Here is a 27,291-nt window from a genome sequence, read left to right as displayed (position 1 = left end):
CTGTCCTGGGAGTGTTTGATGGGGACAGTGTAGAGGGAGCTTTACTCTGTATCTAACCCCGTGCTGTACCTGTCCTGGGAGTGTTTGATGGGGGACAATGTAGAGGGAGCTTTACTCTGTATCTAACCCTGTGCTGTACCTGCCCTGGGAGTGTTTGATGGGGACAGTGTAGAGGGAGCTTTACTCTGTATCTAACCCCGTGCTGTACCTGTCCTGGGAGTGTTTGGCAGGGACAGTGTAGAGGGAGCTTTACTCTGTATCTAACCCTGTGCTGTTCCTGTCCTGGGAGTGTTTGGCAGGGACAGTGTATGTGGAGCTTTACTCTGTATCTAACCCTGTGCTGTTCCTGTCCTGGGAGTGTTTGATGGAGACAGTGTAGAGGAAGCTTTACTCTGTATCTAACCCTGTGCTGTACCTGTCCTGGGAGTGTTTGATGGGGACAGTGTAGAGAGAGCTTTACTCTGTATCTAACCCCGTGCTGTACCTGTCCTGGGAGTGTTTGATGGGGGACAGTGTAGAGGGAGCTTTACTCTGTATCTAACCCCGTGCTGTACCTGTCCAGGGAGTGTTTGATGGGGGACAGTGTAGAGAGAGCTTTACTCTGTATCTAACCCTGTGCTGTACCTGTCCTGGGAGTGTTTCACACAGAAACACTGACATATTCAAGAGTGTTCCTTTTTCTGATATTGATATCATGACCTTGTCAGGTCTCAATGTTCACGTCGCATTTAGACAGGTAATTTAAGCGTTCCCCAAATGGGCTTACCATGTTTGCTCTCCTGGGGTCTGTTTGGGATTTCTTCCACATTCTCTGCTGGGAACCAGCCCGTCCGACCTTTGACCGTGCCTTCCCAGAATCCTCCTTCCCCCACGCTGAGGACTGGAAAAGGGAAAGAAAACACATTGAAATGTCACGCTGCGATCCCGCCCTTCCGTGGCTGGCTCTTCCGATCTCCGAGTCCCAGCTTCTCGATCACAATAAGTTCCCTGACTCCCCACGTACAAGGACACAAGTCAGGAGTGTGATGGAATGCTGCCCACTTGCCTGGAAAGGTGCAGCTCCAACAACACGCAAGAAGCTCAACACCAGGGGGCGGCACGGTGGCACAGTGATTAGCACTGCTGCCTCACAGTGCCAGGAACCTGGGTTCGATTCCCGTCTCTGGGGGGGGTCACTGTCTCTGCGCAGTTTGCACATTCTCCCCATGTCTGCGCGGGTTCCCTCCAGGTGCTCCGGTTCCCTCCCGCAGTCCAAAGATGTGCGGGCTAGTTGGATTGGCCATGCTAAATTGCCCCTTAGTGTCAGGAAGACTAGCAAGGGTAAATGCATGGGGTTATGGGGATAGGGCTGGGTGGGATTGTGGTCGGTGCAGACTCGATGGGCTGAATGGCCTCCTTCTGCACTGTAGAATTCTATGTCTACGTCTACCATCCAGGACAAAGCAGCCCCGCTTGGTTGGCACCACATCTACAAACATCCACTCCTTCCACCACCGACACTGTGTGCTATCTACAAGAGGCAGCACCTTCCAAATACACACCCTATACCATCTAGAAGGCCAAGAGCAGTAGGCACCTGGGTACACCATCACCTGCAAGTTCCCCTCCCTCAGCATCCTGACTTGGAAACATATCGGCCTTTCCTTCCGTGTCGCCAGGTCAAAATCCTGGAACTCCCTCCCTCTCTGTACCAACACCATTTGGACTGCAGTGGTTCTGGATGGCAACGCAACTTTTGAGGGGCAACTGGAGGGATGGACAAGCTGGTCCAACCAGTGACACCAACATCTCGAGAACAAATTAAAAAAAACTCTTGCTTTGTCAGAGACAGTTATGAGAATTGAAGGTTCTTACTTTACCTCCTGAATCTCTTTAGTTGCTATCTACAAGACATGGTGTGTCGTGCAGAAGAAGTAATTTAAACAATCTTTATTTTTATCTGTGGGTGTTAGAAGCAAGGTACAGCTTTAAGTAAGTTTACTTTGGCGTTTCTGTGTGAGAAAGGGTTTACTTTACTTAGGAAAACTTTACTTAGCTTTGTGTTAAACAAAGGCGCCTGCTTGACTGTGGGTTTTGGTCACTTTGAACTGTGTCTGCATTGTAATTAAAGGGCTTACAACATGAAAAGAAAACTAAGCTGGTGCTTAGCAACCAGGAGACACCCTGGGTCAGAAAGAACTTTTGAGTTCACATTTAAGCTGAACCCAGAAGACCAGATCGAACAGTGGCTCGGTGGGTTAGCATTACTACCACACAGTGCCAGAGACCCGGGTTCGATTCCCGGCTTGGGTCATTGTCTGCATGTTCCCCCCACGTCTGTGTGGGTTTCCTCCGGGTGCTCCGGTTTGCTCCCACAGTCTGAAAGATGTGCTGGTTGGGTGCATTGGCGGTGCTAAATTCTCCCTCGATTGTACCCGAACAGGCGCAGGACTGTGGGGACTGGGGTTAGCATTGGCACATTGCTGCCTCACAGCACTAGGGACCCAGGTTCGATTCCCAGCTCGGGTCACTGTCTGTGTGGAGGACGCACATTTTAGAATCACAGAATCCATACAGTGCAGAAAGATGTAATTCAGCTCATCGAATCTCAACTGACTCAAAGGGAGTAACAGTTTATCCTTGTTAATGTCTTACCCAGGTTCACTAACCTGCCATATCCCATGGCCAATCCACCTAACCTGCACATCTTTGACATTAAGGGATAATTTAACATGGCCAATCTGCCTAACATACATATCTTTGGGGGAAACCGGAGCACCCGGGGGAAACCCACACAGACACGGGGATATTGTGCAGACTCTGCACAGACAGTGACCCAAGTTGGGAATCGAACCCAGGTCCCTGACGCTGTGAGGCAGCAGCGCTAACCACTGTGCCACCACAGTTACCTTGTTCCAGCCCTATCCCTCTCTCCTGCCATTTCCCCTCCAGCCTCACAGGCTTTATCGGTGGGATGGTAGCAGAGACACAATGAAGGTTCAAGGTGAACATGAGTCCTTGTTTCTGAGTCAAGTCTTCACAGTATCCTCCCATCTGGTGGCCTGGCACGATCAGTAAATAACTTGCTTGCTCATGTTGTCCCTGCTGTTAGTGTCTTATACAAGGCTGCCTACACTCAGAAGCCCCTCTTTATAAATGAGAAAGAACAGTTACGCAAATCTCCAGCCAGTTTGGACAATTCTTTTCTTTTGTCGAGTCTATTTCGGTCTGTTTTTCTCTCATCTCTAAAAAAAAACACACACTGAAGAGTGCCGGTGACGTCTTTGGAGACGGTGGATGCCACACAGCTTCAGCAAACACACCAGTGTCACTGATCACCGCTCACCCCGCACTCTCCCCCAGCGCAGTCGGGACACACCAGCATTCCTGAGGAGTCTGTCTCTGATCACCGCTCACCCCGCGCTCTCCCCCCGCGCAGTCGGGCTCTGGGCCCCGCCACCCTTCCCTTTTCCCCGTCCACTCTGCATGAAGGTGCCACTAGCTCTCGGGTGATGCCAGTTCCTGCCCACTCAGAGAGCCACAGCAGCAGCTATGATGTACTCGTTCTCAACACTGCGATTAACTAGGTGGCACAGCGGTTAGCACGGCTGCCTCACAGCGGCAGGGAACCGGGTTCAATTCCCGGCTCGGGTCACTGTCTGTGTGGAGTCTGCACATTCTCCCCATGTCTGTGAGGGTTTCCTCCGGATGCTCCGATTTCCTCCCATAAAGACATACAAATTAGGTGCCTTGGCCATGCTAAATTCTCCCTCAGCGTACCCAAACAGGTGCCGGAGTGTGGCAAGTAGGGGATTTTCACAGTAACTTCATTGCAGTATTAATGCAATCCTTATTTGTGCCTAATAAATAAACTTTAAATGATCTGCCCTCTCGAACTTTATCTCCTTTTCTCTCTGGATCTCACCTAAGGGGAGGCGATGGCCTCGTGGTATTATCGTTAGGCGGTTAATCCAGAAACTTAGCGAATGTCTGGGGATCTGGGTTCGAATCCCACCACGGGAGATGGTGGAATTTGAATTCAATAAAAAATATCTGGAATTAAGAATCTGATGATGACCCATTGTCGGAAAAACCCACCTAGGTCACTCATGTCTCTTTAGGGAAGGAAATCTGCCATCCTTACCCTGTCTGGCCTACATGTGACTCCAGAGCCACAGCAATGGGGTTGACTCTCAACTAACCTCAGACAACTCGGGATGGGTAATAAATGCTGGCCCAGCCAGCGACGTCCTGTGTCCCACGAATGAATTATACAAAAAAGATGGAGTTAAAATGTAAATCAGCCATGATTCAACCACATGGCAGAACAGGATCAAGGGGCTGAATAGCCTCCTCCTAGGACTAGCTCTATGGTAAAAACTGGACAGCATGGACAAGTTGGGCCGAAGGGCCTGTTTCCACGCTGTTAATCTCCATGATTCTACCCTACCAACCAATTTCAGACAATCAGTCAATCTCGCAATGTGGCTTATTTACATTTGCTCGTGACATCCATTCATACAGAGAGACCCAGCCTCTGCAAACAAAGGAATATGTCCAAATCCTTCCCGAAATGGACATTAGTGACCCAGATGGGTTTTTCCAACAATGGATCATCAGTAGATTCTTTATTCCAGATTTTTTTTTAATTGAATTCAAATTCCACTAACTGCCGTGGCAGGATTCGAACCCGGGTCACCAGAGTTTCTGGATTAATAGTCCAGCGATTATACCACCAGGCCATCAGTTTTGAAATGTTCAATTAATCCCATCATCTGAAGAGAGGGAGTTCCAGATTTTTTCATCACATTTTTTTGAGCAAAACATTGCCTCACTCAAACCAGCCTCCCATCCATTGACTCTGTCTACACTTCCCGCTGCCTTGGAAAAGCAGCCAGCATCATTAAGGACCCCACGCACCCCGGACATTCTCTCTTCCGCCTTCTTCCGTTGGGAAAAAGATACAAAAGTCTGAGGTCACGTACCAACCGACTCAAGAACAGCTTCTTCCCTGCTGCTGTCAGACTTTTGAATGGGCCTACCTCACATTAAGTTGATCTTTCTCTACACCCTAGCTATGACTGTAACACTACATTCTGCACCCTCTCCTTTCCTTCTCCTCTCTGTACCCTATGAATGTTTAATTGAATCCCTACAGTGGAGTAGGAGGCCATTCTACCCTTCAAGTCTGCACCGACCACAATCCCACCCAAGTTCTATCCCAATAACTCCATATATTTACCCCAACACTAAAAGGCAACTTAGCATGGTCAATCCACTTAACTCACACATCTTTGGACTGTGGGAGGAAACCAAGGCAACCAGAGGAAACCTACACAGACGCGGGGAGAATGTGCAAACTCCACACAGTCAGTGACCCAAGCTGGGAATCAAACCCAGGCTCCTTGGCACTGTAAGGCAGCAGTGCGAACCCACTGTGCCACCGCGCTGCTTATTTATCAGTGTCACAAGTAGGCTGAAGAATTATGAGCAGGAGTCAGCCATCTGGCCCCTCGAGCCTGCTCCGCTATTCAATAAGATCATGGCTGATCTTTTCGTGGACTCAGCTCCACTTACCCGCCCACTCAACCATTTACATTAACACTGCAATGAAGTTACTGAGGAAACTCCCTGGCATGCATTCTAACACCTAGGATGGCATGTTTTGTCTGTATAGCGTGCAAGAAACAATACTTTTCATTGTATCCCAATACATGGGCGGCACGGCGGCACAGTGGTTAGCACCTGCGCAAAGATATTTTGGCCTTGGAGGGAGTGCAGAGGAGGTTTACTAGGCTGATACCGGAGTTGAGGGGGTTGAGCTATGAGGAGAGGCTGAATAAACTGGGCTTGTACTCGTTAGAGTTTAGAAGAATGAGGGGAGATCTCATTGAGACGTATAAGATGATGAATGGGATGGATAGGATAGAGGTGGAGAGACTCTTCCCGCTCAAAAAAGACAGTAGGACTAGGGGGCACAGCCTCAAGATAAAAGGGGGGCGGTTTAGAACGGAGTTGAGGAGGAACTTCTTCACTCAAAGGGTGGTGAATCTCTGGAATTCTCTGCCCGTTGAAGTGGTGGAGGCTGCCTCGCTAAATATTTTTAAGACGCGGGTTGATGGGTTTTTGATAAGAGAGGGGATTAAGGGTTATGGGGAGAGGGCGGGAATGTGGAACTGAGCCACGACAGATCAGCCATGATCTTATTGAATGGCGGGGCAGGCTCGAAGGGCTGGATGGCCTACTCCTGCTCCTATTTCTTATGTTCTTATGTTCACTGCTACGTCACAGCTCCAGGGTGCTGGGTTCAATTCCCGGCTCAAGTCGCTGTCTGTGTGGAGTTTGCACGTTCTCCTCGTCTCTGCATGGGTTTCCTCCGGGTACTCCGGTTTCCTCCCAGAGTCCAAAGGTGTACGGGTTAGGTTGATTGGCCATGCTAAGAAATTGCCCTTTAGTGTCCAGGGATGTGTAGATTAGAGGGATTAGTGGGTATAATATATGGGGGTAGGCCTGGGTGGGATTGTGTTCGATGGGCCGAAGGGCCTCTTTCCCTACTGTAGGGTTTCTATGATCCTATGACATGACAATAATAAATCAAATCAAAAATCTGGTGACCCTGAACTTGAATAGCTTCTCCTTACTTTTACCCCAGTTCACCTCTTTCTTTCTCTCTCTCCCTTATCCCCTTATCCCTTTTCTATCAGAAATATATCTATCTCCTTCTCGAACCCATTCAATGATTCAGACTCCACCGCAGCGAGTTCCACAAATTCACCACCCTCTGCGAGAAATAGTTCCTCTTCATCTCAGTATTAAACCCACCGCCTCTCAACCTATACCTGTGACCTCTTGTTCCAGGTTGCCCCACGCAGGGGAACATTTAGGGCAGGATTTTCCAGCCACACTCTCCCGAAAGCTGGAAAATCCCGCCTGAGGTTTCCCAAGGTGGAAGGAACAGGACAGGAAGATTCCACTCTTGGTCACCATTTACTTCCTCAGTCCCTTTTAAAAATTTGATATACCTCCATCAGATCCCGCCCCTTCCATCCTTCTAAACTCCAGCAAGTGCAAGCCCAAACTGTTTAATTGATTTATTAGCGTCATAAGTAGGCTTACATTAACACTGCAATGAAGTTACTGTGAAAATCCCCGAGTCGCCACACTCCGGCGCCTGTTCGGGTACACTGAGGGAGAATTTAGCACGGCCAATGCACTCTAACCAGTACACCTTTCGGACTGTGGGAGGAAACAGGAGCAGTCGGAGGAAGCTCACGGAGAACATGCAAACTCCACACAGACAGTGACTCAAGCCGGGAATCGAACCCGGATTACTGGCGCTGCGAGGCTAACCACTGTGTCACTCCATATCCAGACTACTGTATCCAGTTTTGGTCTCCTCATTTGAGGAAGGATGCGATGGCATTGGAGGCAGTACAGAGGAGGTTCACCAGATTGATTCCGAGGGCGAAGGATTGACGTGTGAGGAGAGATTAAATAGTTTGGGGCTTGTACTCGCTGGAGTTTAGGAGGACGAGAGGGGATCTGATCGAGGTATATCAAACACTAAAAGGGATTGAGAAAGTAAGTGTAGGCCAAATGTTTCCCCTTTTGGGGCAATCTCGAACAAGGTTGGGATTTAAAATTGAGATGAGGGGGAGCTATTTCTCACAGAGGGTGGTGAATTTGTGTAACTCGCTGCCCCTTAGATTCCGCACAGACAGTGACCCAAGGCCGCAAATCGAACCTGGGACCCTGGCGATGTGAAACAGCAGTGCATAACTCCCGTGCCACTCACAATTTCTCCTCATGGGTCAGCCCCTTCACTTTTTGATAACAAGCAGGATAAAGGGCCATGGGGAAAGGGCAGGGGAGTGAAGTTAGGGTGAGTTGAAGATCAGCCATGATCATACAGAATGGGAGTGGGCTCGAGGGGCTGAAATAATTCCCATGTCCCGATCCCCAGAATCAATCTGGACTCTGAACTTCCTCCTACGCCTCCACACCCTTCCTCATCATCTCCTCCAGTGTTAAATACAGAACTTCCGACACTTTGCAGGTGTGGGGTTTTTACTGGCGCGTCTATTACGACGTTAAAAGGATCGGCGAACGCCACAGCAAGTGTTGGCCAAGCCACAGGACAAGTGGATCGAGCCCGTCGCCCGCGCACACGAGTGGGTCACTCTCTTGCCACAGAGCCTGAAGGTTGCGGATTTAAAATCCCACCCTGGGGGACCTCAAGTATACAACTCCGGGCTGAGGCACTGACTGTGGGTGCTGTCTTGGAGAGGTCAAATCGGGGCCCAGTCTCGCAGGGGATGTGAAAGACCCCCGTGGAAGAGGGGCAGGAATGTTACCCTTCAATCATAAGAGATAGGAGCAGAATTAGGCCATTCGGCCCATCGAGTCTGTTCCGCCATTCAATCATGGCTGATATTTTTCTCATCCCCATTCTCCTGCCTTTTCCCCATAACCTCTGCTCCCCTTATCAATCAAGAACCTATCTATCTCTGTCTTAAAGACACTCAATGACCTCCACAGCCTTCTGTGGCAAAGAGTTCCACAGATTCCCCACTCTCTGGCTGAAGAAATTCCTCCTCCTGTTTTAAAGGGTCATCCCTTTAGCCTGAGGTTGTGCCCCCTCTGGTTCTAGTTTTTCCTACTAGTGGAGACACCCTCTCCGCGTCCACTCCAACGATCATCACCAAATCACACGATCTGGGTCTTGGTCATGTTGCGGGCTGTGGGATCTTGCTCTGCACCCACTGGCTCCGACATTGTGCCAGCACTTCTGGTGAACTGGTGCGGCGACAACAATCTCTCCCTCAACGTCAACAAAACGAAGGAGGTTGTCATCGGCTTCGGAAAGCGTAAAGGAGAACATGCCCCTGCCTACATCAACTGGGATGAAGTAGAAAGGGTCAAGAGCTCCAAGTTTTTAGTCGGGAAGAAGATACAAAAGTCTGAGGTCACGTATCAACCGACACAAGAACAGCTTCTTCCCTGCTGCTGTCAGACTTTTGAATGGACCTACCTCGCATTAAGTTGATCCTTCTCTACACCCGAGCTATGACTGTAACACTACATTCTGCGCTCTCTCCTTTCCTTCTCTATGAACGGTATGCTTTGTCTGTATAGCGCTCAAGAAATAATATTGTTCACCGTATGCCAACACATGTGACAATAATAAATCAAATCACTTCAATTAGATCACCACTCAGTCACCGACACACAGGGGGAACGAGTATGTCTGGGCAACCTCTCCCTATCAGGGTAACTCTTCTTTATGTAGTCACGTAGAATCCACTAAATCACTGGGATAAAGAAATTAAGCTTCATATCGTTATACCAGTTAGACCAAAGAACAAAGAAAATTACAGCACAGGAATAGGCCCTTCGGCCCTCCAAGCCTGCACCGACCATGCTGCCCCATCTGAACTACAACCCCCTACCCTTCCGGGGACCACAGAAAGGTATCTCTGACAGTGCAACACGGTGGCACGGAGGTTAGCAATGCTGCCTCACAGCGTCAGGGACCTGGGTTCGATTCCCACCTTGTGTCACTGTCTGTGTGGAGTCTGCATGTTCTCCCCGTGTCCGCGTGGGTTTCTTCTGGGTGCTCCGGTTTCCTCCCACAGTCCAAAATACATGCTGGTTAGGTGGATTGGCCATGCTAAATTGCCCCTTGGTGCCCAAAGATGTGTAGGTTAGGTGGATTGGCCATGCTAAATTATCCCTTAGTGTCCAAAGATGTGTAGGTTAGGTGGATTGGCCATGCTAAATTGTCCTTTAGTGTCCAAAGATGTGCAGGTTAGGTGGATTGGCCATGCTAAATTGTCCTTTAGTGTCCAAAGATGTGCAGGTTAGATGGATTGGCCGTGCTAAAATGCCTCTTAGTGTCAGGGGGAATAGAAGGGTAAATACATGGGGTTGTGGGGATAGGGCCTGGGTGGGATTGTTGTTGGTGCACGTTCGAAGGGCCAAATGGCCTTTTTCTGCACTGGAGGAATTTTATGTTGTGTGCACAAGGCTCGGGAGGTAAGTATGACCTGCCCAGCCACACAACAGAGAGAAGAGAAAGACAGAAAAGAAGGTGACGGAAGGTGGGTGGGTGGGGAGAGAAAGAGAGAGAGAGAGAGAGAGAGGGAGGAAGAAAGGCGATAGAGATGGAAAAAGACAGAGAGGATGATGTGAGGGAGAGAGGGAAAGGGAAGAGAGAGGGAGAGCGCCAAATCCAAAGGTAAGCCAACTGCGAGAGATGGAAAATGTGCCAGGAAATTAGGAAGCAAGAGAGAGAAAATGTGTTGGTAGAAAGACAGAGAGAGAGAGAGAGAGAGAGGGAGGATGAGACAGGGAGTGAGTTGTGTGAGTTTGGGAGATGGGGACAGTCTTGAGGGAACAGAGAGGGTGATGGAAGGTGCAGAGATAGAGAGGAGAGGTGGGGACAGGAGCAAAGGGGGGAGAGAGAGAGAGGAGGAGGGGACAAAAATGACAGAATAAGTGGTGATGACCGAGAGAGAGAGAGAGAGACAGAGAGAGAGGTTACAAACTGTAGCACGGGGGGACGGAGAGGAGGAGACAAGGGGAACAGGTAGAAGCCAAACACTCGTGGGGAGATGGAAGAACAGGGGAATTTTTTTTAAAAAAGCACTAAAAGACACAAAATGAGCGTTACTCCACATTTCTGACCTTCTCACCTGGCAGGAGCTTTGTTCCCATGACAACAGTTGAATAAAAAAGCCTCGGCTGACATGAGTGAAGGTGGATGAGGGTGGGGGATGGGGGGGTAGAGGGTGGGGGGGTGCTCGGGGGGGGGTGGGGTGGGGGATTTGGGGTTGTGTGTGGGGGGGGGGGGAGGTGGGGGGAATGGTTAAGCTGTCGAGCTTTGTCAACTCTTCCAGGCTGTGATGATAGGATCAATGGAGGGAGTGGCGCTGGGCCGTTTGAATCCAGCGTTGCCATGGCGACACTCCGAGGGTTAATGTTGCCATGGCGACGCTCCGAGGGTTAATGTTGCCATGGCGACACTCCGAGGGTTAATGGCTGTTAACAACGCAGGAGAGATGTAGGCTGGGGAAGGCTCGCTCTCGCACCCAGAGCTTCCGTGGCCCATTGCTTGATACAAAGTTCAACCCCCACCACCCCCCCCAACTCTGGGGGGCATGTGAAAGGCACCCCCCGCTCCCCCCTCGCCCCCCTCCCCGACACCCCGGACTCGGGCACCGTCCTGGTTGCCTACAGCACGCGGGATTAACTAGCTATCAATGAGTAGGCCATATCTCAGTTAGCAACCCCCCACCCCACCCCACCCCACAGCCCCGCAACTCCTGCCATCTCCCCAACCAATCAGGGATGGCGCTGGAGATTATCCAAAAGATTGGGCGCCCAAATTGGCAAGCGCCAATTTTTTTTTCTTTTTTAAGTTCATGTTTCCCCCAGTCTGGCCTTCCCGGGTGGACATCTCTCTCTCTCTCTCCCACCACCCTAAATGCGCCCAAATTCTAACTCGCGCCATATCTGGCTCACCCCTCTGCTCGTCAGCCCACACCGGATCCCAGATCCCCAACATCTCGATGATAATATTCTTATCCCCATTAGCAAAACAGTCTGTGCTTCACCACCCTCCCTTTCTCTGTAATCTCCTCCAGCCCCCTACACCCCCTCCCTATCTCTGTCACCTCCTCCAGCCCCAACACCCCCTCCCTATCTCTGTAATCTCCTCCAGCCCCCTACACCCCCTCCCTATCTCTGTCACCTCCTCCAGCCCCAACACCCCCTCCCTATCTCTGTAATCTCCTCCAGCCCCCTACACGCCCTCCCTATCTCTGTAATCTCCTCCAGCCCCAACACCCCCTCCCTATCTCTGTAATCTCCTCCAGCCCCTACACCCCATCCCTATCTCTGTAATCTCCTCCAGCCACAACACCCCCTCCCTATCTCTGTAATCTCCTCCAACCCCTACACCCCCTCCCTATCTCTGTAACCTCCTCCAGCACCCTACACCCCCTCCCTATCTCTGTAGTCTCCTCCAGCCCCCTACACCCCCTCCCTATCTCTGTAATCTCCTCCAGCCCCTACACCCCCTCCCTACCTCTGTAACCTCCTCCAGCCCCCTACACCCCCTCCCTATCTCTGTAATCTCCTCCAGCCCCAACACCCCCTCCCTATCTCTGTAATCTCCTCCAGCCCCAACACCCCCTCCCTATCTCTGTAATCTCCTCCAACCCCTACACCCCCTCCCTATCTCTGTAACCTCCTCCAGCACCCTACACCCCCTCCCTATCTCTGTAGTCTCCTCCAGCCCCCTACACCCCCTCCCTATCTCTGTAATCTCCTCCAGCCCCAACACCCCCTCCCTATCTCTGTAATCTCCTCCAGCCCCTACACCCCCTCCCTACCTCTGTAACCTCCTCCAGCCCCCTACACCCCCTCCCTATCTCTGTAATCTCCTCCAGCCCCAACACCCCCTCCCTATCTCTGTAATCTCCTCCAGCCCCAACACCCCCTCCCTATCTCTGTAATCTCCTCCAACCCCTACACCCCCTCCCTATCTCTGTAGTCTCCTCCAGCCCCCTACACCCCCTCCCTATCTCTGTAACCCCCTCCAGTCCCCTACACCCCCTCCCTATCTTTGTAGCCCCTTCCAGCCCCCTACACCCCCTCCCTATCTCTGTAACCTCCTCCAGCCCCCTACGCCCCCTCCCTATCTCTGTAACCTCCTCCAGCCCCCTACACGCCCTCCCTATCTCTGTAACCTCCTCCAGCCCCAACACTCCCTTCCTATCTCTGTAACCTCCTCCGGCCCCCTACACCCCCTCCCTATCTCTGTAACCTCCTCCAACCCCTACACCCCATCCCTATCTCTATAACCTTCTCCAGCCTGTACACCCCCTCCCTATTTCTGTAATCTTCACCAGTCTCTACACCCTTCCCTATCTCTGTGAACTCCTCTAGCCTCCATACCCTTCCCTATCTCTGTAACCTCCTCCAGTCCCTCTCACCCTCCCTATCTCTGTAACCTCCTCCAGCCCTTGCGTCCCTCCCTATCTCTGTAACTTCCTTCAGTTCCACAATCCTCCCTATCTCTGTAATCTCCACCAGTCCCTACACCCCTCCTTATCTCTGTAACCTCATCCAACCCCTACACCCCTCCACATCTCTGTAACCTCCACCAGCCTCAACACCCCTCCCTATCTGTAACCTTCTCCAGCTCCCTACACCCCCTCCCTATCTCTGTAGCCTCATCCAGCCCCTACACCCCTCCCTATCTCTGTACCTTCCTCCAGTTCCACAATCCTCCCAATCTCCATAACCTCTTCCAGGCTGGCACCCCTCCTATCTCTGTAGCCTCCTCCAGCCCCATAACCCTTCCTATCTCTGTAACCTCCACCAGTCCCTACACTCTTCCATATCCTTGTAACCTCATCCAGCCCCTACACCCCTCCCTTTCTCTGTAATCGCCTCCAGCCCCTTACACCCCTCCCTAGATCTATGATCTCCTCCAGCCCCACAACCCTCCCTCTCTCTATAACCTCCTCCAGCCCCCTACACCCCTCCCTATCTCTGTAACCTCATTCAGATCCTACACCCTTCCTTACCTCCGTAACCTCTTCCAGCCCCAACACCTTTCCAGTCTCTGTAACGTCCTCCAGCCTGTACTCCTCCCGATCACTGTAAGCTCCTCCAGCCCCACAACCTGCCCTATTTCCCTGTTGTTGGGCGGCACGGTAGCACAGTGGTTAGCACTGCTGCTTCACAGCTCCAGGACCTGGGTTCGATTCCTGGCTCGGGTCACTGTCTGTGTGGAGTTTGCACATTCTCCTTGTGTCTGTGTGGGTTTCCTCCGGGTGCCCCAGTTTCCTCCCACAGTCCAAAGATGCATGGGTTAGGTTGATTGGCCATGCCAAAATTGTCCCTTAGTGTCCTAAGATGCTGAGGTATGATGCAGGTATAATATGTAGGGATATGGGGGAAGGGCCTGGGTGGGATTGTGGTCGGTGCAGACTCGATGGGCCGAAGGGCCTCTTTCTGCACTGTAGCGTTCTATGATTCTGTGATTTCTGTAACTTCCTCCAGCCCCTACAACCCCCCCACCATCTCTGTAACCTCTTCAGGCCCCGTACACTCCTCCCTATCTCTTTTGTAACCTCATCCAGCCCCGACGCCCCTCCCTATCTCTATAACCTCCTCTGGTCCCACAACCTTCCTCTCTCTAACCTCCTCCAGCCCGATACCCCTTGGAGATCTCTGTTCTCTGGTTCTGGCCCCTCGCACGTCCCCAAGTCCCTTTGCCTCACCAATGATGGCCGTGCCTTGAGCTGAGTGGGCCCCAGGCTCTGGAGTTCCCTCAAAACCTCTCCCCAGCCCTGTTCTCCTTCTTTAAGATGGGCCACGGGACCCGTCTCTTTGAGTCAGTCCTTCAGTCCCAGTAGCCCCAGACTCAATGTCAGGCCCGTTACTCTGCAACCAAATGCCTGGGGGCCATTTTGACAACACAAAAAAGGTGCTACGCAAATGCAACGTAGATGCCAGGGCAGTACACAAAGGAGAGCAGCAAGGTTCACCTCAACTTCCAACCAGCGTGACTGAAACTGCCTCGCTCATGGTTGATCATCTTAGGATTGGTAGAGAACAAGACTCATCTCCAAACCCTGTGGCCTGGGCCTCAGCCGCTCCTTCTGCAGCTGGATCCTGAACTTCCTAACCCACAGACCACAATCAGTAAGGACAGGCAACAACGCCTCCTCCACGATCATCCTCAACACCGCTGCCCCACAAGGCTGTGTTCTCAGACCCCCTACTATAGTCCTTATACACCTATGAGTCTGTGGCCAAATTCCCCTCCAATTCGATTTCTCAAGTTTGCTGATGACACCACCGCAGTGGGTCAGATCTCCAACAATGACGAGACAGAGTACAGGAATGAGATCAGGCATCTGGTTAACTGCTGCGGCGCCAATAATCTCTCCCTCAAACAAAGGAGATTGTCATCGACTTCAGGAAGCGTAAAGGAGAACATGCCCCTGTCTACATCAACGGGGACAGAATTAAAAGGGTCGAAATATTCAAGTTTTTAGGTGTCCGGATCACCAGCAACCTGTCCTGGTCCCCCCATGCAGACACTATAGTTAAGAAAGCTCACCAACGCCTCTATTTTGTCAGAAGACAAAGGATTCTCACCAACTTTTACAGATGCACCATAGAAAGCATTCTTTCTGGTTGTATCACAGCTCGGTATGGGGCTCCTGCTCTGCCCAAGACCGCAACAAAATACAAAAGGTCATGAATGTAGCCCAGTCCATCACACAGACCAGCCTCCCATCCATTGACTCTGTCTACACTTCCCGCTGCTTTGACGAAGTAGTCACTATAATCAAGGACACCACACAACTCGAACATTCTCTCTTTCATCTTCTTCCCTCGGGGAAAAAGATACAAAAGTCTGAGGTCACGTCCCAACCAACCCTGATGCCATCAGACTCGTGTTAAGTTGATCTTTCTCTACACCCTAGCTATGACTGTAACACTACATTCTGCACTCTCTCCTTCCCTTCTCCCCTATGTACTCTATGAATGGTATGCTTCATCTGTATAGCATGCGAGAAAACAATACCATCCCTAGTTGCCCTTTGAGAAGGCAGGGATTAGCTGCCTTCTTAAATCGCTACAGTCCACGTGTTGGGCTTGACCCGAACCATTGAATGTCAAGGGCCTCTTGCTCTCCCTCTCTCCCACTCTCTCTCCATTCAGCATTTTCTCTGTGTCTCTCTCCCTCTCTCTCTCTTGCTCTCTTCTCTCACTCTCTTTCTCTCGCTCTCTTTCCCTTTTGCACTCTCTCTGTTTCTCTCTCACTTGTTCGCTCTCACTCACCCTCTTTGTCCCTCCCTCTCACTCTCTCCCTCTCACATTGTTTCCCTCTCTCTCTCTCGCTCACTCTCTCTTGCTGTCTCTCTTTCTCGCTCTCTCTCACTTGCTCTCTTGCTCGCTCTCTCTCTCTCACTCTCTCGCTCGCTCTCTCTCTCTCTCTCGCTCACTCTCTCTCTCTCTCTCGCTCACTCTCTCTTACTGTCTCTCTTTCTCACTCGCTCTCTCTTGCTCACTCTCACTCGCTGTCTCCCTCACTCGCTCTCTCTCGCTCACTCTCACTCGCTCTCTCCCTCACTCGCTCTCACTCGCTCTCTCTCACTCGCTCTCTCTCTCTCTCACTCACTCTCTCTCTCTCTCACTCTCTCTCTCTCTCACTCGCTCTCTCTCACTCGCTCTCTCTCTCTCACTCACTCTCTCTCTCACTCGCTCTCTCTCACTCGCTCTCTCTCTCTCTCTCTCACTCACTCTCTCTCTCTCACTCGCTCTTTCTTGCTCACTCTCTCTCTCTCGCTCTCTCTCTCGCTCTCTCTCTCTCTCCCTCTCACTCCCTCTCACTCTCTTTCTCTCCCCCTCTCGCTCTCACTCTCTCTCTCTCTCTCTCACTCGCTCTCTCTCTCTCTCACTCACTCTCTCTCTCTCTCACTCGCTCTCTCTCACTCGCTCTCTCTCTCACTCCCTCTCACTCTCTTTCTCTCCCCCTCTCGCTCTCACTCTCTCTCTCTCGCTCTCTCTCTCTCTCTCACTCCCTCTCACTCTCTTTCTCTCTCCCTCTCACTCTCTCGCTCTCACACTCTCTGTCTCGGAAAGGGCAGGAAAGTGAGTGTGAGGAGCGTCGCTGAGTGAACCTCTCAGTTCCTGGGAAGGTTTGGAATGGGCAATAAACACTGGCCTTGCCAGCGACTCCGATACCCCCTGGGAGAACATGTTTAAATATCTGGGCCTGGGCTGAGGCCTCTCCCAGGTAACCAATACAGTGCTCGATTCTGACTGCCCCTCCCGGGAGGGCCTCACTCCAGGGGTCGGTACAAACAGGAAAACCTGCCCTTAACACGGCAGCTGCGAATAACCCCCCACTCGATCCGGGACGAGAGAGAGAGAGTGTGAGAAGGGAGTTAGTGAAAGAGAGAGGCAGGAAGGAAATGGGAGAGAAGGGGATAAAGTACAGGGAAATGGAAAAGGAGTGAGTGAGAGAGAGATCGCAAGAGCGAGCGCGAAAGAGAGAGAGAGGGAGGAAGAGAGAGAGACCGCAAGAGAGAGCGCAAAAGAGAGAGAGAGAGCGAGAGAAGGAGAGAGAGTGCAAGAGAGAGAGAGCAAGAAAGAGAGCGCAAGAGAGAGAGAGAGCGAGAGAAAGAGAGAGAAAGCGCAAGAGAGAGAGAGCGAGAGAGAGAGCAAGAGAGAGAAAGCAAGAGAGTGCAAGCAGAGAGAGAGCACGAGAGTGAGACAGCACAAGAGAGAGAATGCGCAAGAGCGAGAGAGAGAATGCAAGGGAGAGAGAGCACAAGAGTGAGAGAGCTCGAGAGCGAGAGTGAAAGAGAGAGAGGGCGCAAGAGAGAGCGCAAGAGAAAGAGAGCATGAGAGAGTGCGCGAGAGAGAGTGTGAGAGAGAGAGCGCTAGAAAGAGAGAGAGAGCGAGAGAGAGCGAGAGAGAGCGAAAAAGATCAAGAGTTAGAGAAAGATGGAGAGAGAGAGCAGGAGCGCAAGTGAGAGTGAGTGTGAGCGCAAGAGGGTGAGAGAGACCGAGAGCCCGAGACAACATAAGAGAGGGTGTGAAAGAGAGTGGGGATAACGCAAGAAACAGCACGAGAGACAGCGCACAAGGGAGAGAGAGAGCGAGCGCGAGAGCATGAAAGAGAGCACAAGAGAGAGCGAGAAAGAGAGCTAGAGACAGAGTAAGAGACGGCAAGAGAGAGAATGAAAGAGAGAGAGAATGTGTGAGAGTGCATGAGAAAATAGGAGAGAGTGAGAGAACAAAAGAGCATGTGAGACAGCGAGAGAGAATGAGAAATGGAGAAGGATAGAGAGCGAGAGTGAGCGTGAGCGAGAGATAGAGAGTGGGAGAGCGAGGGAGAGCAAGAAATAGAGCGGGATAGACGGAGAGAGAGAGATAATGTGAGCGCGAGTGAAAGTGAGTGAGAGATAGAGAGAACATGCAGATGGATGAAATGGATCGGTGGAAAAACTGGGGGGGGGGGTAGTGAAAGAGATGGATGAGAAAGACAGAGGGAGAAAGAAAAGCAGACACAGGGGACAAGAAGGAGAGGATAGAGTTGAGGAAAGATGGAGAAAGAGGTAATAGTACAGCAGGAGGGAATGGGGAAAAGAAAGATAGGAGGAGAGAATGGAAATGAGAAACAGGATTCGCGAGAAAAGGGGAACAGAGAGAGAGAGAGAAAACTATCCTTCACACAGTTACAGCAGCCTCGTATATCAGAGAGCGAGAGATATAGAACACAGGGCACTGGGGAGCTAGCAACAGGACACACAGGTCAGAGATATAAATACTGACTCACGAGGAATGGGCACATTTCTGGGCAGGGGCAGAATGCCCACCCTAACTAGCCCACCAATCAGCAACGAGGGCCCTCCCCACCCCCACCAGCCACGCGGCCCACACTTCTCCAGAAAGTCTGGCAGCAGTTCCCGCATTTCTCCTGTGCCAGGATTTAAATAGAACAAGGTCACCAGCGATGCAGGAATCACCTTCAGTCAACGCTGCCTCGCCACCCTCCAAACCCCAAACTTCTCCTCCGCGCGACAGGAGGGGGACAGAGGCACCCCTGGGAGAGTGAGGGAGGAAAGAACACTATCGCCCTCATTACCCAAGCAACACCGCCCCCCCCCCCCACCCCCACCCCCCACCCCACCACCTCCAATAACCCACCTAATCCCCACCGCCCACTTCTCTCTTTGACTGTCTCCATCCCTCTTAGAGCTTGCCAATTCTCTGGCTGTAAATCGAGGCAGAACGCAGGACTCCCCCCACGCCCCCCCGCCCCCCCCCACCACCACCCCTCGCCCCTACAATTCCCGTGGCAGGCGGGACGAGAAAAGTTCCCCCCCCCCTGCTCACCCCCAGAGAGTATGTCACACAGAAGGGATAAAACCCATTCGGCCCATCGATGCCAGCACCGGCTCTTTGGGAAGCGGTGGCCTAGTTCGCTACACTATTAATCCAGAAACTCAGCTAACGTTCTGGGGACACCCGGGTTCGAATCCCGCCACGGCAGCTGGTGGAATTTGGATTCAATAAAAAAAAAAGTCTGGAATTAAGAATCTACTGGTGACTCATTGTCGGAAAAACCCGTCTGGTTCACCAATGTCCCTTTAGGGAAGGAAATCTGCCGTCCTTAACCAGTCTGGCCTACATGTGACTCCAGAGCCACAGCAATGGGGTTGACTCTCAACTGCCCTCCAAGAATGACAAGGGATGGGCAATAAATGCTGGCCCAGCGACGAATACAGAAAAACACCTGATATTCAGGTTAGGGTCATTACAATCTGCCCCTACCCCACCCCCCCACCATCCCTGGAAAGGTGAGGATAGTGGGGTGGGGTGCGATGGGGTGGGAGAAGTAGTCCGTACTGAGGCCTCTGCAGTAGGCCTATCTGAGACATCTTGTCTCCAGGCCAAAGCTGACACTGGATTCACTTCCGGGGTCGTGCCCTTCAGTCTCAGACTAAAAATGTCCAGGTTAAGAGAGTGAAAGGTGCTGTAAATGCCCCAGGGATACCTGGACCAGACAACACCTTGCCCAAGGGACACATCTCTCCCTGAGCAACAGGAAGGGGACATTCAGCCCCTTCATAGCTATTTGGTCACTCAATCAAATCAATGCTGATTTTTTTTTTTACAGATGCACCATAGAAAGCATTCTTTCTGGTTGTATCACAGCTTGGTATGGGCTCCCGCCCTGCCCAAGACCGCAAGAAACTACAAAGGGTTGTGAATGTAGCCCAATCCATCAGGCAAACCAGCCTCCCATCCATTGACTCAGTCTACACTTTCCGCTGCCTTAGTGGCACGGTGGCACAGTGGTTAACACTGCTGCTTCACAGCACCAGGGACCCAAGTTCAATTCCCAGCTTGGGTCACTGTTTGTGCGAAGTTTGCACATTCTCTGCATGGGTTTCCTCCGGATGCTCCGGTTTCCTCCCACAGTCTGAAAGACATGCTGGTTAGGTGCATTGATCCGAACAAGCGCTGGACTGTGGCAACTAGGGGAATTTCACATTAACTTCATTGCAGTGCTAATGTAAGCCTTACTTGTGACTAATAAATAAATTTTACTTTTATGGAAAAGCAGCCAGCATAATCAAGGATCCCACGCACCCTGGACATTCTCTCTTCCACATTCTTCCATCAGTAAAAAGATACAAAAGTCTGAGGTCACATACCAACCAACTCAAGAACAGCTTCTTCCCTACTGCTGTCAGACCTTTGAATGGACTACCATTGCGTTAAGCTGATCTTTCTCTACGCCCTAGCTATGACTGTAACACTACATTCTGCACTTTCTCCTTTCCTTCTCTATGAACGGTATGCTTTGTCTGCGCAAGGAACAATACTTTTCACTATATGTTAATACATGTGACAATAATAAATCAAATCAAGTCATAGAGGTTTACAGCAGGGAAACAGGCCCTTCAGCCCAACTTGTCCATGTTGCCCCTTTTTTAACTACTGAGCTAGTCCCAAGTGCCCGCATTTGGCTCATGTCCCTCTACAGCCATCTTACCCATGTAACCGTCTAAACACTTTTTAAAAGACAAAATTGTACCCACCTCTACTACTACCTCTGGCAGCTCGTTCCAGACACTCACCACCCTCTGTGCGAAAACAAATTTTTTCCTGAAGCCTTATACTTTCCTTAACTTTGTTAGTTAACTAAGGATAGCGAATCCACCCCTTAGGATATTTTCTTTCTGGTAGAATTTATTTTCAAGTTCCAGAGCCAGTGCTCCAACTGATCCAGTTAAACCCCAATCCATTCCATGCTGGCTCCAAAAAACAAATTCAAATTCCAACTCAATCCAATTCATGGGCCCCACAAGAGAGACAAACAAGATCCAATCTGAAAAGGTAAGGCTTTGCACCCCATCTTCAAAGGATTCCTACATTGCAGAAAGAGGCCATTTGGCCCATCGAACCTGCACCAACAGAGCATCAAACCCAGTCCCAACCCCTAACCTATACCCCCACTTATTTGCCCCGCTAACCACCCCAACCTACACATCCTGGGACACTCAGGAGCAACTTAGCACAGTGAATCAGCCTAACCCGTATATCTTTGGACTATGGGAGGATGTCAGAGCACCCAGAAGAAACCCATGGGGGAGAATGTACACACAGACAGTGACCCGAGGCCAGAATTGACCCGGGTCCCTGGCACTGTGAGGCAGCAGTGCCACTGTGCCATCCCTTGATCTGAGGCTAGATCTTGGCCAAAAAAAAGTGGTGGAAGTATATTTATTCTGAACATTTAGAAATATCCCTTTAAAGGTCTGCTAATCTTGCTCTGTTGACCTATTCCCTAGTGTAATATCCAAGCTCATTCACCTAGCTCAGCTTTCGTGGCCGTGTAGTTGCCCTTAACTCAGGTCGTAAGTCATAGGAGCAGAATTAGGCTACTCGGCCCATCGAGTCTGCTCCACCATTCAATCATGGCTGATATTTTTCTCATCCCCATTCTCCTGCCTTTTCCCCATAACCCCTGATCCCCTTATTAATCAAGAACCTATCTATCTCTGTCTTAAAGACACTCAGTGGCCCGGCCTCCTCTGCGACAAAGAGTTCCACAGATTCCCCACTCTCTGGCTGAAGAAATTCCTCCTCATCTGTTTTAAAGGATCGTCCCTTTGGCCTGAGGTTGTGCCCCCGGCTCTAGTTTTTCCTACTAGTGGAAACATCCTCTCCGTGTCCACTCTATCCAGGCCTCGTAGTATCCTGTAAGTTTCAATAAGATCTCCCCTCCAACAAGTTTGGGCCCAGAGACCTCAACCGTTCCTCATATGACAAGCTCTTCATTCCAGGGATCATCCTTGTGAACCTCCTCTGGACCCTTTCCAAGGCCAGCACAGATATGGGGTCCAAATGGGAGTTAATAGGAGTTAGACATCCAGTCTTAGACCCACACTTCTCTCCCTCAAACTGGGAATTTTTGGAGCCAGCACGGAATGGATTGGGGTTTAACTGGTCCACTTGGAGCACTCGCTCTGTAACTTGAAAAAAAAAATTCTACCAAAAGAAAATATTCTAAGGGGTGGATTCACTTGGTTAACTAACAAAGTTAAGGAAAGTTTAAGGCTTCAGGAAAAAAATTTGTTTTCGCACAGAGGGTGGTGAGTGTCTGGAACGAGCTGCCAGAGGCAGTAGTAGAGGTGGGTACAATTTTGTCTTTTAAAAAGCGTTTGGGTAAGATGGCTGTAGAGGGATATGGACAAAACGCAGACAATTGGGACTAGCTTAGTGGTTAAAAAAGGGGCAACATGAACAAGTTGGGCCGAAGGGCCTGTTTCCAATCTGTAAATCTCTATGACCTCTATGATTTGATTTGATTTATTATTGTCACATGTATCAACATACAGTGAAAAGTATTGTTTCTTGCATGCTACACAGACAAAGCATACCGTTCATAGAGAAGGAAAGGAGAGGGTGCAGAATGTAGTGTTACAGTCATAGCTAGGGTGTAGAGAAAGATCAACTTAATGCGAGGTAGGTCCATTCAAAAGTCTGAATATGAAATTCCATCATGTCCAAGCTCACTTCACCTAGCTCAGATTTCACCACCATATAATTGCCGTTAATTAAGTTTAAGTAACCAGCCTTAGACCCACTCTTCTCTCCCTCACGCTGAATATGAGATGCAATCATGTTGTGGTCGCTGGAGCGCCTTTAATCTGAGGTCATTAATTCATCCTGTCACACTACGCAATACTAAGTCCAACATAACCTGATCAGTTCCGGAATATTCTACTCCAAGAAACTGTCCGAAAAGCATTCTCTGAACTCCTCGTCGAGGCTACTACCGATCTGATTTTGCCAGGTTATAGGTAGGTTCAAATCTCCAGACAAACCTTTGACTTTTTCGCCCTTGTTGAGTTGGATTTCATCGTCTCCCTGAGGCTGGTACGATTTCACAACCACAAATGCCCTCCCCGGGACGGCGCTGTACAGCTTGCGTTTGGGCCTCCAGCCCAGCGTGCCGCTTGTGTAATCCTTGTTCGTGACGGCGGAGCTGCAAGCAAAGATATACGTCACAGTCAGTCTCCTGGGGGCCTCCCGGACCCTCTGTGGGAGCGACATCCCTCCCAAACCCACAGACGGGCAGCGGGAGTCATCAATATCCGGCTCTCAGTCAAAGCCAGGGATTCAGAGAAAGTCTCAACTTACTGCTGGAGATAGAGAGGGGGGCAGGGGTGGGGGGTGGGGGAGAGACAGGGAGAGAGAGACAGGGAGAGACAGGGAGAGAGAGAGAGGGGAGAGACAGAGAGAGAGGGGGAACAGAGAGGGGGGAACAGAGAGAGGGGGCAGAGAGGAGGGACAGAGAGAGTAGGGAGATAGAGAGAGGGGGAGATAGAGAAACGGGGGAGACAGAGGAGGGGTCAGAGAGGGGGGTACAGAGAGAGGGGGGACAGATAGAGAATGGGCAGAGAGAGGGGGGGACAGAGAGAAGGGGGGACAGAGAGACGGGGTGATGGGGGGGACAGAGAGAGGGGGGGACAGAGAGAGAGGGGGATGGGGGGGACAGAGAGAGGGGGGGAACAGAGAGAGGGGGGGAACAGAGACAGGGGGAACAGAGAGGGGGGACAAAGAGAGGGAGGACAGAGAAAGGGGGGACTTTTTTTTGGAGAGAAGGGACACAGAGAGAGGGGGGACAGGGAAAGGGGGTCAGGGGGGACAGAGAGGGGGGACAGAGAGGGCATTCAGAGACAGGGGGACAGAGACTGGGGGACAGAAAGCAGGGGGGACAGAGAGTGTGTGAGAGACAGAGACAGAGACAAATAGAAAGACCAGCAAAAAAGCAAAAAACAAATTAGAATATAGAATTGAACAAGGTGAAAAAGAAAGAGAGTGATGGAGATGTGGACAAATGATGAAAAGAGCACATTCGAGACAGGGACAGAGAGAGACAGGGACAGAGAGTGACAGGACTGGGACAGGGACAGAGAGTGACAGGACTGGGACAGGGACAGAGAGTGACAGGACTGGGACAGGGACAGAGAGTGACAGGACTGGGACAGGGATAGAGCAAGAGAGAGAGACAGGGATAAAGAGAGAGACTGTTAGAGTGAGAGAGAGAGAAAGACAAGGATGGAGAGAGGGATAGAGACAGAGAGAAAAGGAGAGAGGGATAGAGATTGAGAGAGGAGGGAGAGAGACAGAGAGCGAGATAAAGAGAGAGACAAGAATAGAGAGAGAGAGAGAGAGAGAGAGGGATAGAAAGAGAGGAGAGAGATTGAGTGATAAAGCTAGAGAAACGGGGATGGAGTGGAAGAGAGAGAAAAGGATAGAGAGAGAGAGAAAGAGAACGAGAGAAAGAGAAAGAGAGAGAGAGAGAGAGAGAGACAGAGGAGAGGTGATGTAAAAGGGGACAGTGAGATATAAACAGGCAAGAAGAAGGAGAGGGAAATGTTCAGGAAGCGAAGGGTTTGAACTTGCTGCTAATTGCAGCTCCCGGGAGAACTGACTCTGCAATTTTCCATTCCTCATTTCAGTGTTCGCTTTACTCACTGGGTAAAGTGAGCCCCGATCATTAAATTATTAAAGCCTGCTTGGGCTGCAGGGAAAACTGAGGTCAAACATCCACATTAACCGTGTAGGAGAGTGAGGAATGGGACAACCTCCTGATCACATGAGCAACTCCACACTCCCCGGGGCAATGGACAGGGTCACACTGAGAGTTAGGACTCCCTTCACCAACAGCACCAGTTCGATTCCCAGAGCAGCTGAGGTTTTTCATAAAGGCTCTGCCTTTACAACCTGCCTTTACAACCTGGCCGCTCGCCTGTAACACGGTGAGCGAAAATCCCTCCTCAAAAGGGAGAACAGCCTATTGCCATCTGTAACTTGGCTTTTTCTATAAGGGTGGCATGGTGGCACACTGATTGGAACTGCTGCCTCACAGTGCCAGGGACCCGGGTTCAATTCCAGCCTTGGGTTACTGTCTACATAGAGTATGCACATTCTCCCCGTGTCTGCATGGGTTTCCTTCGGGTGCTCCAGTTTCCTCGCACAATCAAAAGATGTGCGGGTTAGGTGGATTGGCCATCCATGCTAAATTACCCCTTTGTGTCCCAGAATGCATAGGTTAGAGGGATTAGTGGGGTAAAAATGTGGGGATATGGGGATAGGATCTGGGTGGGACTGTTGTTGGTGGAGATTCAATGCACTGAATGGCCTCCTTCTGCACTGTAGGGATTCTATCCACCTAACCTGCACATCTTTGGACACTAAGTGGCAATTTAGCATGGCCAATCCACCTAACCTGCACATCTTTGGACACTAAGTGGCAATTTAGCATGACAATCCAGCTAACCTACACATCTTTGGACATTAAGAAGAAATTTAGCATGGCCAATCCACATAACTTACATATCTTTGGAGTGTGGGTGGAAACTGGAGTATCCTGAGGAAACCCACACAGAGATGGAGATAATGTGTAAACTCCACAGAGTCACCCAAGGCAGTATCGCACCTGGGATCCTGGTGCTGTGAGACATCCATGCTAACCACCATGCCACCTGCTAATTACTCACTGTAGCCATGTACTGTATATGTATGATGGAGCTAATGGACTTTTATTTACAGACAAAAAAGCCCCCTGAGTTTTTTGATTAAAGGAAGGTGGATTTAGATATGCAGGGTCATGTGATAATAATAGTTACTGGGAGGAGTTAGCTATGTAGCAGAGACAGAAACAGCTTTTGGTTCAGGTTCTGGCTGGGGTAGTTTAGAAACAGAAGTCTGCAAGCTCCTCTGACAATCAAAACTTCTCTGAAAGCTTTAAGACTATGAACATAATTGATAGCAAGTATGCCTAGGTTTGCTAACTAGATTTAAAGTGGCATTTGATTCTGTAAGAGAAATGTTGCTTATTTGGAACTGAAATTGTGATAAGTTAGGAATTAGGGTTTCATTTTTTTAAATTATTGTTCCAGTTAAGTGGCTTCATTTTGTAAGAATTATATGTAAACTGTGTGATGAATAAAGCTTGTTTTGATTTCTAAAAAAAATCCTAATTTATCAGTGGAATTATTACCGGAGTGAAGCATCCTCTCCTCACATTGCTGCCAGATTAGAAAAACTGTTGGACCCTCGTCTGGCCTCATAACATGCCTTGGTGATTGGGACCCGAAAAGGATGCAGATATTTACAATCATGATTGTATTAAATGGCACAGCAGGCTCAAGGGGCCGAATGGCCTCCTCCTACTCCTTATTATTACGTTCATATCCAATTGTTTCTTAACTAATGGTTTATCCTGCATACATCGGGGGCTTTTTGTTGTGAATGCTTGGCTGATCTCCAGCATTTAAGGCAGGGAACTTCAAAAGCAGAGGCAAACTCAAGACACATTCAATCAGTAAAGTAAAATAAGGTAAAAGTAAAGTTTTATTTATTAACATCACAAGTAAGGCTTACATTAACACTGCAATGAAGTCACTGTGAAAATCCCCTAGTGGCCACACTCTGGCGCCTGTTCAGGTACACAGAGGGAGAATTTAGCATGGTCAATGCACCCATCTAGCACGTCCCAGAGTACATAATTAAGGAAGTGGTCCTGGAAATAACAGATCCATTGGTGGTTATTTTCCAAAATTCTTTGGACTCTGAAATAGTTCCCACAGATTGGAGGGTAGCTAATGTAAGCCTTATTCAAAAAGGGAGGTAGAGAGAAAACAGGGAACTATAGAATAGAATAGAACAGAATCCCTACAGTACAGAAGGAGGCTATTTGGCCCATCGAGCCTGCAATGACCACGATCCCACCCTGGCCCTATCCCCATAACCCCATATATTTAACCTGCTAATCCCCCTGACAGTTGGATCAATTTAGCACTGCCCATAAACCTAACCTGCATATCTTTGGACTGTGGGAAGAAACCGGAGCACCCGGAGGAAACCCACGCAGACATGGGGAGAATGTGCAGGCTCCACACAGACTGTGACCCAAGCCGGGAATCGAACCCGGGTCCCTGGCGCTGTGAGGCAGCAGTGCTAACCCACTGTGCCATCGTGCCGCCCTATAGTCCAGTGAGTCTAACGTCGAAACTGGGGAAGTTGCTCGAGTCCGGGTTCGATTCCTGGCTCGGGTCACTGTCCGCGTGGAGTTTGCACGTTGTCCCCGTGTCTGTGTGGGTTTCCTCCGGGCACTCCGGTTTCCTCCCACATTCTGAAAGACGTGCTGGTTAGGGTGCATTGACCCCAAACAGGTGCCGTAGTGTGGCA

General features: G+C 50.3%; 1 protein-coding gene across 1 annotated transcript in view; it reads right to left on the bottom strand.

The window, feature by feature from the left end:
- The window catches only part of LOC145339467 (SH3 and multiple ankyrin repeat domains protein 1-like), a gene marked incomplete at both ends in the record, with an annotated part of 115,279 nt that overhangs the window by 56,838 nt on the left and 31,150 nt on the right, over positions 1-27,291 (bottom strand). Inside the window, 2 exons of the mRNA XM_080183937.1 lie at positions 767-880; positions 22,917-23,077. Of these exons, the coding sequence (XP_080040063.1) occupies positions 767-880; positions 22,917-23,077 (275 nt within the window). The remainder of the gene's footprint in view (positions 1-766; positions 881-22,916; positions 23,078-27,291) is intronic.

Source organism: Carcharhinus amblyrhynchos, unplaced genomic scaffold, assembly GCF_965287045.1.
Source record: "Carcharhinus amblyrhynchos unplaced genomic scaffold, sCarAmb.v2.hapA scaffold_482, whole genome shotgun sequence".
NCBI classification, from domain to species: Eukaryota; Metazoa; Chordata; class Chondrichthyes; order Carcharhiniformes; family Carcharhinidae; genus Carcharhinus; species Carcharhinus amblyrhynchos.
The sequence above is the reverse complement of the archived record's forward strand: the minus strand, read 5'-3'. Positions and strand labels throughout refer to the sequence as shown.